General features: G+C 31.5%; 4 protein-coding genes across 4 annotated transcripts; 1 reads left to right on the top strand and 3 right to left on the bottom strand. All coding sequences in view use genetic code 12, as the record gives it.

Moving 5' to 3' along the window:
• Window positions 1-173: 173 nt before the first annotated feature.
• Window positions 174-6,866, bottom strand: ACC1 (acetyl-CoA carboxylase; the record flags this gene model as incomplete). Its single annotated transcript, XM_064905332.1, has 1 exon — window positions 174-6,866. One exon carries the CDS (start codon window positions 6,864-6,866, stop codon window positions 174-176), a length of 6,693 nt encoding a protein of 2,230 aa, XP_064759664.1.
• A 1,850-nt stretch (window positions 6,867-8,716) lies between these two features.
• DFJ63DRAFT_315575 (uncharacterized protein) lies at window positions 8,717-10,843 on the bottom strand (the record flags this gene model as incomplete). The annotated part of the gene is made up of 1 exon (XM_064906570.1): window positions 8,717-10,843. One exon carries the CDS (start codon window positions 10,841-10,843, stop codon window positions 8,717-8,719), a length of 2,127 nt encoding a protein of 708 aa, XP_064759663.1.
• A 687-nt stretch (window positions 10,844-11,530) lies between these two features.
• On the bottom strand, window positions 11,531-12,277 carry DFJ63DRAFT_337655 (uncharacterized protein; the record flags this gene model as incomplete). The annotated part of the gene is made up of 3 exons (XM_064908584.1): window positions 11,531-11,920; window positions 11,994-12,128; window positions 12,194-12,277. 3 exons carry the CDS (start codon window positions 12,275-12,277, stop codon window positions 11,531-11,533), a joined length of 609 nt encoding a protein of 202 aa, XP_064759662.1.
• A 630-nt stretch (window positions 12,278-12,907) lies between these two features.
• Window positions 12,908-14,158, top strand: ARG1 (argininosuccinate synthase; the record flags this gene model as incomplete). The annotated part of the gene is made up of 1 exon (XM_064907553.1): window positions 12,908-14,158. One exon carries the CDS (start codon window positions 12,908-12,910, stop codon window positions 14,156-14,158), a length of 1,251 nt encoding a protein of 416 aa, XP_064759661.1.
• Window positions 14,159-14,232: the final 74 nt, after the last annotated feature.

Genomic DNA, 14,232 nt, shown 5'->3' with positions numbered 1-14,232 from the left:
AGATATAAAAAGAGTAAATTGATCTATGAATAAATCTCTAATAAAAGTAACATAAAATCAAATAATAATAATAAAAAAGACAAATATAAAAATAAGCAAAGTCAAATTATAAAAATCTGTGCAAAAACAAAAGAGAAAATAGCATCGATCATCGTTAATTAAAAGTGTTTGACTTAAAGTGATTTTAAGAAAGCTGCTTTTTCTTCTTCTGGTAAGGAACCAATTAATTCCTTCATGACAGAGAAACCGCTTTCTGGATCTTCGTTCAAAAGTCTAACGATGTTTTGACGAGTAGCTTCGTGTTTCAATTCATCAATATTCTTTTGTAATTTGGTATGATGTTCTTCAATCCAAGTACTAACAGCTTCATCATTGTCATATTCAACAGTTGGCATCCAACTCTTTAATCTAGCGACTTTTTCTAATTTAGTAGCATTCTTGATTTGTTCACCAATTAATTTTAAGACATATTCTTCATTTAATCTTCTACGTAAACGCCAGAAGAAGAAACGTCTAGCTTCAGTCCATTTGATTTCCTTTTTGATAACACCTTTAGCAAGCATACGGCCTGATCTATCATGTAAATCAGCAAATTGAACAGAAACTTGTTGATAAATTGGTAATAAGGCTCTTTCACGAGCAGAAATCTTAGCAGAAACTTGAGAATGTTCTTCTTGAGATAATGAAGTATCATTCAATTTCTTCTTTAATTCAGCATAGGTTGGATCTAATCTTTCCATAGTACTTAATAATTTATCACGTTTATATTTGATACTAACCATACCTTCTGGTTCTAAGACACCACCTCTGGCTTCAACATCAGCGTACATTTCCATCATTTCTTCATTAATGGATGGATCAACGACAACCCATGAACCACCTCTTAATTCACCATTAGGTGGAATATAAGTGAAGATTGGTTGTTTAAAATCAACTAATGCATCAACAATAAAGGCACCATATTTCAAAACTTCATTATACATATCTCTTTGACCACCAGAAAAACCTCTCCAGTTAGCTAAGATCATTAATGGTAATTGTTCACCATTATTGAAATCATTAATAGCTTGAGCAGTCTTAAAAGCAGAATTTGGATACCAAACTTGACCAGCTTCTTGAATTAACATTTCAGTAGAATCAGGGTTGGCTGGATCAGCTGGGATTAAGTTTTCCACAGTTCTGGTTTCAACACCAATAACACCCATTGGGATACCACCAAGACGAGCTCTACCAACAACAACACCCTTGGCCCATCCTGATAAAGTTTCTTGGAAGGAATCTTTATCGAATAAACCGGATTCGAAATCACCACCTGGAACTTGTTTACCTTCGATTAACCAACGGACATCATAAGGTTCACTCTTTGGTGGATAATATTCAATTTCTCTATTCCATGGATCTTCAGATTCTAAGATTGGAACTGGCATGTCACGTTTAGCTGGAACATAAGATAACCATTCAAGGATCTTTTCAACACCGGCTAAATCATCTTGAGCAGTTAAATGAGAAACACCATTTCTGTACATGATTTGAGTACCACCTAATTGTAAATTAGATGAATAAACTTCACTACCTAATAATTTATTGATAGCTGGAGCACCAGTTAAAATAATTGGTTGACCTTCAATTTGAATAGCTCTTTGACCTAATCTGACTAAATAAGCACCAATACCAACAGATCTACAAGTAACCAAAGTGATAGTGAAAATATCCTTATAGGCTCTCGAAGTGGCACCAGCAATTAAACCAGATCCTTTAAGACATTCAACACCTAAACCATCTTGTTCACCAACAATGGCTTTAATGACATATCTTTCCTTACCTTCTTCAACAACTCTTTCGGTAACAATGGTGTTACCTTTACCAGAGTCAACGATGGCTTTATTGTCTTCAGGAGATAAGTATAAGTATTTGAAACCTTTATCTGGATTGCCTTCAACATTCCAGGCAACTTTGAATAATGGAACTAATTCAGCAGCAATGTCAAGTCTAGCACCTGAATTAGCAGAAAGATAGATTCTTGGAATACCTAATTTTCTAGCAAATTCAGTACAACTATTGAAATATTTATCTTCATCGGGACCGAAAGAACCAATCTTATGAGTGATATCATTGGCAACAATAATGAATTGACGACCACGAGGATATTCTGGAGTCTTGGCAGTAACTTGGAAACCAACCATACCAATCTTATTCGAACCAGGTTCTCTTTCAACAGCGGTTAAATCACCATTTTCATCATTGATTAATTCTAATGAAGTGAAGATATCTTTTGGAATCTTCAGTTTAGAATGTTTTTTCCATTGTGAAAGAGTGGCTTGACGGAATAATTCAGGGAAATCATAAACATAAGTAGTACCTAAGTTATGAGCTTTATATCTCTTTGGTTGTAAGGATTCTTTAGCAGGATAAGGAGTTGAAATAGGTCTTAAATGCATAGAACCTGGTTGACCAATTGATTTGAAAACCCATTCACCTTTAGTGTTTTTAACTTCCATATATAATTCAGATTTAACAACATAACCGGAAACATTATTAATAATGGCTCTTAATGGGAATGAAGTACCAGTCTTTGGATCAGTACAAACAATACGGATTTCAGCACCAGTAACTCTTAATCTCCATAATCTTCTACCGAATCTTTCTAAGAATGAACCAAAAGCAGCTTCAACTTCATCTGGTTGAACGTTGAAAACATTGGAGAAGTTAATGAAAATATGATTTAAATCACTATTAGAAGTATCAATAATTTCTAAAGCATCTAAAATATCATTCATTAATCTATTAGATTCAGCGATTAAATATTCACTAATACTGATTTCATCTCTAATAACACCAGTTCTAATAATACCTCTAGTGAAGTATCTCTTATCAGATGGAGCATTCTTACCAACAGCTTCATAAACATGAATATTTCTGTTATCAGTAAAGATAGGTTTGATATCAAAGTTATCTAATCTGGCTAATTCTAATTGGAAAGCTAAAGCTGGTTCAATATGTCTAATAACTTTATTTTCACTATATTCTGGAGCAGTGAAAGTATAATATTTAGGATAAGTACCAATTTTATGAGCAACAACAAAGGTAACACGACGAATACCAGCTGAAGTTAAATCATCTTTGAATTCATCAAGAACTTCATGAATTTTGTTTAAAGTTTCTTCTTCAGCTTCATAACCATCAATACTAGTAACGACGATATTAAGAACATTGACGAAATCAGGTTGATCACCTTTAGTCTTAAAACTAATGGCACCAGAAGGTTGGATTTTTTCTAAAGCTGCAGTAATCATATCATCAAGATCATCTAAATGTCTACAAGGAGCTAAAATACCAGTTCTTGGTTTTAAATCAGCTTTGGCATCAACGACATATGATAAATCAGATACAGAAGCAGCTCTATTCATAACATTATTATTGGACGGATCTTTCAAATGTTGAATGGCATTATATTGAGATGATGCTAAACTTGGTAATTGGAATTTCCATTCAATGATTGGTAATCTATCATGGAAATGGTATTGAATTGGACCTAATGAATAAGCTCTGTAAGATCTTCTAACATAAACTTCGGAAGCAGCAATGGCAACCCATTCATCTGGGTTAACTAAGAATTGAGATAAAACATCAAATACAGTATGTTTAGAATCAACCACTTCTTGAATAACACTTAATTTTGGTTCTCTATGTTTAGCATAGATTTCACCATAAGAGGTTTCTAAAACAGCTGATCTTAAAATATGTTCTAATTGATCAGATCTTTCTTGAATTGAAGGTAAAGAACATTGAATTAAAATTTCTCTAGCTTTAAGAGCAACTTTAGCTGTACCTCTTGTATCTAATTGAACGATTTTCTTCAATGATTCTTTAATTTCGGAGGCCACACTTGAAGAAGATTGTAATAATGGTTGATATTCATCTAAAATAGCTAATACTAAATTATTCTTAGCAGAAACTCTTGAATGAGATAAACTGGTAGTAATAACAACGTTTAAATCAGTTTTATTTTCGTCTCTTAATTTTAAAATAACATCATCTTCTCTAGTATTATCACCGGAGAATAATTTTTCAACAATATAATATTCATCGATTAATGAAGCAAAGAAATTATATTCATGTTCAACAAGACCATTGGAATATCTTTTAACAATATCTAATAATGGAGCAATGGTAGCTTCAAATAATCCATCAGTAGCTGGATCATTGATGGTTTTTTGTAAATGTTTAAGGATTTGACGAGCTGGGAATTCAGCATGTCTAGAATGAGTTCTATCGACTAATTGAGTTAAAGTTTCATCTAGTTTGATTGGTAATCTTGAATGTAAAGCAGATACTTGATTTAACCATTCAGAATATGGTAATTCTTGGTCCTTTAACACTTCAATAAGATTCTTAACAGTAGAATTCATAATAACTTGATTATCATAACCTTGTAAGATATTTCTTAAAATAGTAGTGTATTGTAAGAATTTAAAAGCTGGGGTAGCACCTTGAACTTCTGGTTCACCTAAATCAGGTAAAGTACCTTCGAAAGGTTTAGCATGTTTAACTTTTGATGGATCATCTAAAGCTAAGATAGCTAAGATATCACCAGCATTAACAGTTGAACCTGGTTGTTTAATTAATTGAATAGTACCATCTTCTTGAGTGATTAATGGCATACACATTTTCATAACTTCAACTTCAGCATATGGTTGACCAGCAGCAACATGATCACCACTTTCAACTAAGAATTTAACTAATTTACCTGGAGAAGGAGTTCTTAACTGAGTTGGATCATTTTCAACTTCTAATAAACAAGTCTTACCACCAACAGATAATCTAGTAGCAGAAGCTTCTTCTTTCCAATAGATAGAATGAGATTTACCACCGATAATACATAAGATACCACCATCAGCTAAAGCTCTAACTTTAACCACACCTCTAGTACCATTTAAGAATAAAGTATAACTATCAGCTGAAGATTTAGTAGCAGTGAATTTATATCTTTGACCTTCATAAATGAATTCAACTGGATAAATAGTTTTTAATAAATTTTTATTTGGAACTTGACCTTTTTCTAATGATTCAAAATAAGATTTTTTATCTTCTTCAGCTTGAATATGAGCTTTAGTAGCAGCACCACAAACAACAGCTAAGATTGGATCTGGTCTTTCGGCAGTTAATTTTTTGGTAATTAATTCATCTAACCAACCAGTTGTAATGGTATTATCTTCGAAATCTGGAGTTTCTAATAATTTAATTAAATATTCAACCGTAGTTCTAAAATCACCTCTAATACTTAATTCTTTTAAAGCAACAACCATATGTTTTCTTGAGGCTTGTCTATTTTCTCCAAAGGCGAAAATATGACCGAATTGAGAATCAGAAAAGGAATGAATAGAAGATTGATTACCAACGGAGAAATAACCCCAAACATTGGAACTTGATCTGAAATTTAATTCATGTAAAGTACCACCAGAAGGTTTGAAACCTTCACCTGGATCTTCAGAAGTAATACGACAAGCAGTAGTATGACCTTTTGGAACTGGTCTTCTTTGAGTGGCTAATGAATTTTCAGTTTTGAATTCAAAATCAATATCAGTAGAAGTATGAGGATCAACACCATAAAGAGTTCTAATATCAGCAATTCTATGCATTGGAATACCCATAGCAATTTGTAATTGAGCAGCCGGTAAATTTACACCAGTAACCATTTCAGTAGTTGGATGTTCAACTTGTAATCTTGGATTTAATTCTAAGAAATAAAATTTATCATCAGCATGAGAATAAAGATATTCAACGGTACCAGCTGAAACATACCCCACTAATTTACCTAATCTAACAGCGGCATTTTCCATAGCATGGAAAGTTTCTTTATTAGCAATGGTAACTGGAGCTTCTTCAATAATTTTTTGATGTCTTCTTTGAACAGAACAATCTCTACCGAATAAAGAAATATTAGTACCATATTGATCGGCTAATAATTGAACTTCTAAATGTCTAGCATCACCAGCTAATTTCATAATGAAGATTGGAGAACCCGGGATTTCATTGGCAGCTTGTTGATATAAAGTTTTGAAATCTTCTTCTCTATCAACTTTTCTAATCCCTTTACCACCACCACCTTCAGAAGCTTTGACCATAACAGGGAACCCAATTTGTTTGGCTTTGATTAAACCATCTTCTGGAGAATCACAACACCCTTTTTGATAAATATCATCGGCGACAGAAACTAAATTAGTTTCATCATCTATGACGACTTGATCAACACCAGTACCAGACCATGGAATACATGGAACTTTAGCATGTTGGGCCACAATAGTGGAAGAAATTTTATCACCTAAAGATCTCATAGCATTACCAGGAGGACCAATAAAGACGATTTTATTTTTAGAAGCAGCTAATTTTTCCGGTAATAAAGGATTTTCAGAAGCATGACCCCAACCTGCCCAAACGGCATGAACATTAGTTCTTTCAGCGATTTCAACGATTAAATCGACATTAGCATAATTATTATTATTAGTACCACCTGGAACTTCAACGAATTGATCAGCCATTCTAATATATTCAGCATTGGCAGATAAATCTTCAGGAGTTGCCATTACGGTGAATTGAATAGCTCTTTCATCACGGAAAGTTTCATAAGCCCATTTTCTAACTGATCTAATTTCTTTAACGGCAGCAATACCATTATTAGCAATTAAAACACGAGAAATGACAGTATGACCTTGATGATGTTTAACGAATTCAGTTACTTTTGAAGGTTCAGCATTATGAACGGTATTTAAACCTTTGAAATGATCAGGTAAACCTGAATGTAAAGAAGAATAATCGGGAGAAGATTCTTTATTCTCTATACTTGGGGTATTTGATGAAGTTGACATTATGATTGATTTTAAGTATTTATTAATAAATTTAGATTTAAACAATGAAATTCTTCGAATTGAATTTTTAAAAAATGAATTAATAAAATGATTATTATTATTATTATTATTATGTACAAAGTTAAGTTGTTGTTTTAGTCTTGAACGACTTAAAGGGATGGATGAAGTTGATAATTTAGTGGAAGATGATAATGAAAATGAAGTAGATAAATATCTATGAATAAGTTTAAAGTTAGTAAATGAGATTCGTTTTATAAGTGTGCGTCTAGCACCAACAGTCATAAACAGATATAATACAAGATAAGGAAGTTTATAGGAGGAAAGATAGAAGTAATACACTAAACGAAAGTCATGAATGGTAGAATTGGTTGATGAAGTGAATATATGAAAAACCCAACTTTAAGGCAAAACCTGAATGTGCTTGTTTCTTTCTTCCTCTTTTAGCCGTTGGACTGTATACAGGAATTTTCTTCAGAATTTTTTTTTTTTTTTTTTTTTTTGATGGGGATCGGAGTATTGACATTTTTTTTTTTGGTGAGAGTTGACTTGACAGTAAGAGACAACCAAATTCACAAAAAATGGCAGCACTCAATAAAGGTTTGGCAACAGACGTGTCAATGGGGTGTTATTGACTTGTATTATAAGTGAGAATGATTGATGGTGGATGGTAGGACCATGCCTAGACGCTAGATCAACCAATCGTACCATCAATTGATGATGAATCAATCGATATGATTGGGTTGTATTGTAAGTAAAAGTAAAAGTAAAAGTAAATGTACATACCTAATAAATCTAATTCTTGTTATGATGTGAATTGATCTCTTAAATGACAGATTAAACTAGAAGTGTATATACTGGTTTAGATCTGAGTTTGGATGAAATGAAGGAATATCTATATCTAAATGGAATATTCGGTAATTAATCTTGGGATGAACTTTTCAGATAATGATGAAATATATATAACTAAAAGGTATATATATATATATATATAATTGGAAAAAGATGGATTTGGAAAACTGGAAAATAAAAAAAGATTATATATATGATATATGGCAGATGGATGTATATATTCAGTATATCTCAAAAGGTTCTATAATTGATTGATGAAGGAAGGAAGGATGAGTTGGAATAGGAGGTTTATACAATCAATTGGGTTGAATAAATAGGTGAATTGATTGGGGGGAGACAGGGTTGGTTGGTTGATTGATTTGATTGATTGATTTGATTGGGGGTAGATTAGTTGATTAGACTAAGAAAGGAATATGGAAATGTATAACTAAGAAAGAGGAAAGGGAAGAAGAAGAAGAAGAAACAAATAGTATGATCAGGTAGATTATCTATATATATATATATATAACAACCTTCAATTCCTCATACTAAATCAAACCGCCCGTTACACACTGAAAAAAAAATTATTCGCAGCATTAACTATATACAGGTCATACTCAACATAAAGTTATTTGTTGGCCCAGCCCAACACCCTAAACAGGAATGCTACCATATTAAACGGGGTTATATACAGGTTTGGCATACTATGCACCATCAATGATGTCAACGATTTATTTTGAGGGTATTATATAAGATATTATGTCATCAATGGTTTTGGTTGGGTTTTACAAATAGGGATTATAAGATTGAATTAGACTCAATTTGGCTGTGAAAATAAACTAACTTACACATTGTAAAGATAAGCATTAAACACATTGTCTTAATAATAATATTAATATTAATAATAATAATAATATATAACGTTACACATGGTTACAACTTTTATTTATTGATTAACTTGTTTATATAATTGACCTTTTAAATCACTCCCACATCGACTCATCCCTTCAATTCAACATTTACTATAACAATGGTTGAAATCGAGGTAACATTGCTGGTGGTGGTGTTTTTGTTTGTTGTATCAATTCCTCACTACTGTTAGATAAGAAATTAAATGGTGGTTTACCCACTATACCTCCATTATTAGTTCCATTCCCACTACTAGTACTATTCATTATGGGGGATCCTCTTAATGCTGGGGGTAAATGATGATTTATAACTAACGGTGGAGGTAAAATATATTTCTCTGTACTTACATGATGAAGTGTAGGTGGTGGTGGAACTGAAGGTGGTGGATCATTAATATTAGGAGGAGTATGTCTTGAATTGGGGATAATAGCACTAGTGATTTCATATATCGGTATGGCTTTTGATCGTTGAGTAAATATCTCTAATTCAATTCTATATTCCGAACTAGTTTTAAATAATCGTTCCAAATCAAAATCATTTTGCATCATAATTCCATTCTTACTATTTTTAATCCCTAATATCACATCATGTTTTAAATTAAATGCTTGTCTTGCGTTTTCTATAATTTCAATAAATCGAGGCGGAGCTGAATTCTTCGTACTATAAGTGAATTCCAAACTTTGATTAATAAATCTTAATATAACTTGTTTATTTTCAATATTTGGACTGGTAATAGTACTAGTGGTGGTTGAGGCATTACGATTATAAGGATGTAATTCAGGTGATAATGATCTACTACTATTAGCTGCACTTATAATCGCTTGTTGTTGTTGTTGTTGTTGTTGTTCTTGCATTTCAGTCGCTAATGTAGCCAACGAATTCAATGAATTTGATTCTGATTTATTTAAATAATCACTATATTTGAATGGAATTGAATTCTTGGCAATTAAAGGATATTCTTCTAAAATTGATACATAAATAATCTCACATAATGGGAAAATAATTTGTTCAAATCCAAAATCTTTAACCACTCCACCTAAAAGAGTATATAATGAAATAGTAGCCACTTCATCACTTATAGAAGTGATAGTACTTGGATCTAAATCTCGAAAAAATCGAGCTAAATAAATATCTCCACTTAATTTATTTCTTAAATATTGAATTGAAGTTTCATTCACATTTTCAAATGATTTTTCAAATACATATGATATACAAGTTTGAATAATTAATTTTCCTAATACTTGTAAATTTTCTGATTTCTTAGATACACTTTCAGAACATGTTTTTGATCTTTCAATATGATTTATAATTATCCCTTTAGCGGCATTTGCATCTAATTTTGGAGGAGGAGCTAAATAATCATCATTAATAGGTAAAATAGGAGGTAAAACGGTAGTATTGCCATTACCATTGCCACCGGGTATTTTTTGAAATGATGCAGGTGAAGAAGATGATGATGATGAACTTACATTACTAGGTTGATAAGGTTGATGTAGATGATTATGAAGTTGAGGAGGATGAGATGGATGAAGTGGAGGTTGATGATTATGAGGATGATTTTGTAAAATTCGAGGTTTAATCATATTATCAATCGTTGCTTTTGCTTTATCATCAGAAGAGAAATTTTTAGTTCGAGAATAATTTAAATCAGTTTGACCTTGAGAATCAGAATCTAATCGACTTATTTCAGAAACAAATCGATTTCTATAAGTTGTATCACTTACAGTTTCATTATCATCTTCTTCTTCTTCATCAGCTTCACTTTGATTAGTTTGACCTTCAATTTTAACTCTTTTTTCACCATTATGATGATGATTCTTTTTTGATTTGGATGATCGTTTACGATTTCTTCGAACACTTTGAACAGCAGCTCTAACTAATTTATCAAATTCTTGTTCATAATCAGTTGAATAATTAAATTCTAATCGTAAAGCTTGAGCCACTCGTTTAATTTCTTCTTCTTGTTCACTTGCTTTTTTAGAACATAAATCTAATGTATCGATTAATTCCAATCTTCGAGCCGAAAATCGTTTCCATAATCGTTCATCTTGAAAGCTTAATTTCTCTCGTATAGAATGAGTTACACCTAATTTCTTAGGATGATGTTGATCTGGTGGAGTTGTATTGGTTATATGAGGGGACGGAGATCTATGTATGGAGGTTGATGATGAAGATACATCAGGATTAGTATTGGAGGAGGGTACTGAACTGGATATATGCGGAGGTAATACTTGCAGCATTGTGGTTGATATGTATATATTAAAGTCTATATGATATGGTCCATTAAAAAGGATAGGATAAGGGTGGTTGTATAAGTTAAATGATTTATTAGTCACAATGATTAAGTTTTTATATATTTTTGTTGTGAGTGACTTCGAATCAACTGGCAGATTTTTTTTTTTCCTTTCTGTTTGCTCTCCGTTAAATTTTTAGTGAGAGAGTGAGTCCTTTAAACTATACGGCACACACTGATACACACACACACTGAATAGATAAGTTGATAATTTATTTATATACTGATAGATAGATTGATGTGGTGTGTCTATATACAGATAACAATAATAAATGAAAACCATTCAATCTTATTATCATAAATGAAATAAAAATCATACTAATAAGTATTTAAGTATGGTAGTTAGACTCATAGTCAATATTTAAAATTGCTATTAAGTAAAAAGTAAATAATGAGGAGACTCTTAATCACTCCACTAATTTTTAATTTATTTAGTGAGCCAGAACAGAAAAAAGAAATACTGAAAACTTTTTAGTGAGACAGTGTGAGTCTGCGGGGGCAACGTCTCAGTAAAAAAAAGGAATCTTCCCGTTAAATTATTTATGATGATGATGATTCAAATTTTATTTCTTCACTAAATAATGGAGAGTCATCAATTTCAATTTCAATTTCAATTTCAATTTCAATTTCAATTTCACATATTATTAAATATATAAACAGGAATTAATATACATATTAATCCAATAAATAATTTAGAATTTATAATTTGTTTAATATTAGAATTAGATTGATGATAATGATGATAACCTTCTTCACTATTATAATAATCATAATCAAGGGAATGTTTAGGATATGATGATTTCCAATCATTTCTTAATTTAGTTTTATTATTATTATAAAATTGATTGATATTGGTGGTACTAGTTGTAGTTGTAGAGGATGTTGTAGTTGTGGTTGAATCACTATTATTACTTAATGAAGGAGGAATGATTCTACCTATATTCTCAGCTGGTAACGTATCAATGATAGTTTGATAATCAACTTTGGAACATAATGCTTTTAATCGATAATAAGTTTCATGATGCTACATCCCCAATTTTTGTTAGAAATGTGCTGCCAAAAAACATAGAAAAATCAATATAGAGGTAAATTCATACAAATGTAGAACATAATTGACGACATTCTTGATGAACCACATTAATATAATAACAACAACATGATTTATCATCTTCATCACATCTCATGAAATTATCTTGAGCTAATTGATGACATTCAGCGTAATTCTCATTACTCTATGTAGTAGAGTAGAGTTAGTATCTAAATCAATCAATCAATTAGAATATAGAAGAAAACATACACAAAGAGGACCCAAATCTAAGAAGAATGATAATGGTGTTTGATCATTGATGGGAATATATACTGATTTAGACGGTGTTGTCATGATCAATTGGGAATGTAGTAATTAAGTAAAGTACAAGTTTAACTACTAATTTGTAAAAGCGGTTAAAAATGGATTTGGATGAGAGAAAAATTGACCTAGACCTCCCTCACTCCGCAAACACAAACTCATAACTACTACACAATACACCTTAAATTACATGTCATTTAAAAATAATTGCAACAAAATAAATTACAATTAATAAAGTCAGACATGATGTCGTTCACATCCACATTCACGTTTACACTTACACTAATTATTACAATTCCATAATATTATTTCATAAGGCATTCTCTATTAACTATGATTAAATAAAGGCGTTGGATGAAAAAATTTTTCTACTCTGTCCTGTATACTAGATAGGGGGTCGTGCCCTTCTGACTAATTAGATGAGTCATTCCTAATTGGGTAATAGATTTAAAATATTAAGCGCGCTACGTTATCATTCGATGAATAAAGGAAGAAGAAGAAATCAAAATTTTTCAACTGTGGTCGACAAAATTAAATTGATATATAAATAATCTCCCCCGTTTCTTTTGAAAAATTTTTCACTTTCCTTTCTTCTTCTTGAATTTTGTTTTATTTAATAAGTAATTGATTAATTCAGTTTTATATATACATTCTCACATAATAATGTCAAAAGGTAAAGTTTGTTTAGCTTACTCTGGTGGTTTAGATACTTCAGTTATTTTAGCTTGGTTATTAGAAGAAGGTTATGAAGTGATTGCCTTTTTAGCCAACATTGGTCAAGAAGAAGATTTCGAAGCTGCTGAAAAGAAAGCTTTAGCCATTGGTGCTACTAAATTCGTTGTGGTTGATGTTAGAAAAGAATTTGTCGAAAAAGTTTGTTTCCCTGCTATTCAAGCTAATGCCATTTATGAAAATGTTTACCTTTTAGGTACTTCTTTAGCTAGACCTGTTATTGCTGAAGCTCAAATCAAAGTGGCTGAAGAATATGGTTGTTTTGCTGTTTCTCATGGTTGTACTGGTAAAGGTAATGATCAAGTTAGATTTGAATTATCCTTTTATGCTTTAAAACCAGATGTTACTGTCATTGCTCCTTGGAGAGATCCAGTTTTCTTTAATAGATTTGCTGGTAGAAATGATTTATTAAATTATTCAAATGAAAAGGGTATCCCAGTGGCTCAAACTAAAGCTAAACCATGGTCAACTGATGAAAATTTAGCTCATATTTCTTTTGAAGCTGGTATTTTGGAAAATCCTGATACTACTCCTCCAAAAGATATGTGGAAATTAACCGTTGATCCAACTGATGCTCCAGATACTCCAGAAGATTTCTCAGTTGTGTTTGAAAAAGGTTTACCAGTTAAATTAATCTTAGATGGTGGTAAAAAAATTGTTACTGAACCAGTTGAATTATTCTTAGAAGCTAATGCTTTAGCTAGAAGAAATGGGGTTGGTAGAATTGATATTGTTGAAAATAGATTTATTGGTATTAAATCAAGAGGTTGTTATGAAACTCCAGGTTTAACCATTTTAAGATCTACTCATGTTGATTTAGAAGGTTTAACTTTAGATCGTGAAGTTAGAGCCATTAGAGATCAATTTGTTACTGTCACTTATTCAAAAATTCTTTATAATGGTATGTATTTCACTCCAGAAGGTGAATATATCAGATCCATGATTGAACCATCTCAAAAAACTGTTAATGGTACCGTTAGAGCTAGAGCTTATAAAGGTTCTTTAACTATCTTGGGTAGATCTTCTGATACTGAAAAATTATATGATGAAACTGAATCATCCATGGATGAATTAACTGGATTCTCTCCAGAAGATACTTCAGGTTTTATTGCTGTTCAATCTATTAGAATTAAAAAGTATGGTGAAGCTGCTAGAGAAAAAGGTATTAACTTATCTTTATAAGCTTAATCCAAAAATTTTCAAAACTAAAACTTTATACAATACGGGATATTAAAGGTTTATATATAATTGTAAAA

The sequence above is a fragment of the Scheffersomyces coipomensis genome, assembly GCF_036884675.1.
Source record: "Scheffersomyces coipomensis strain NRRL Y-17651 chromosome Unknown DFJ63scaffold_8, whole genome shotgun sequence".
Lineage (NCBI taxonomy): Eukaryota > Fungi > Ascomycota > Pichiomycetes > Serinales > Debaryomycetaceae > Scheffersomyces > Scheffersomyces coipomensis.
This window is presented reverse-complemented; position numbering and strand designations above follow the sequence as displayed.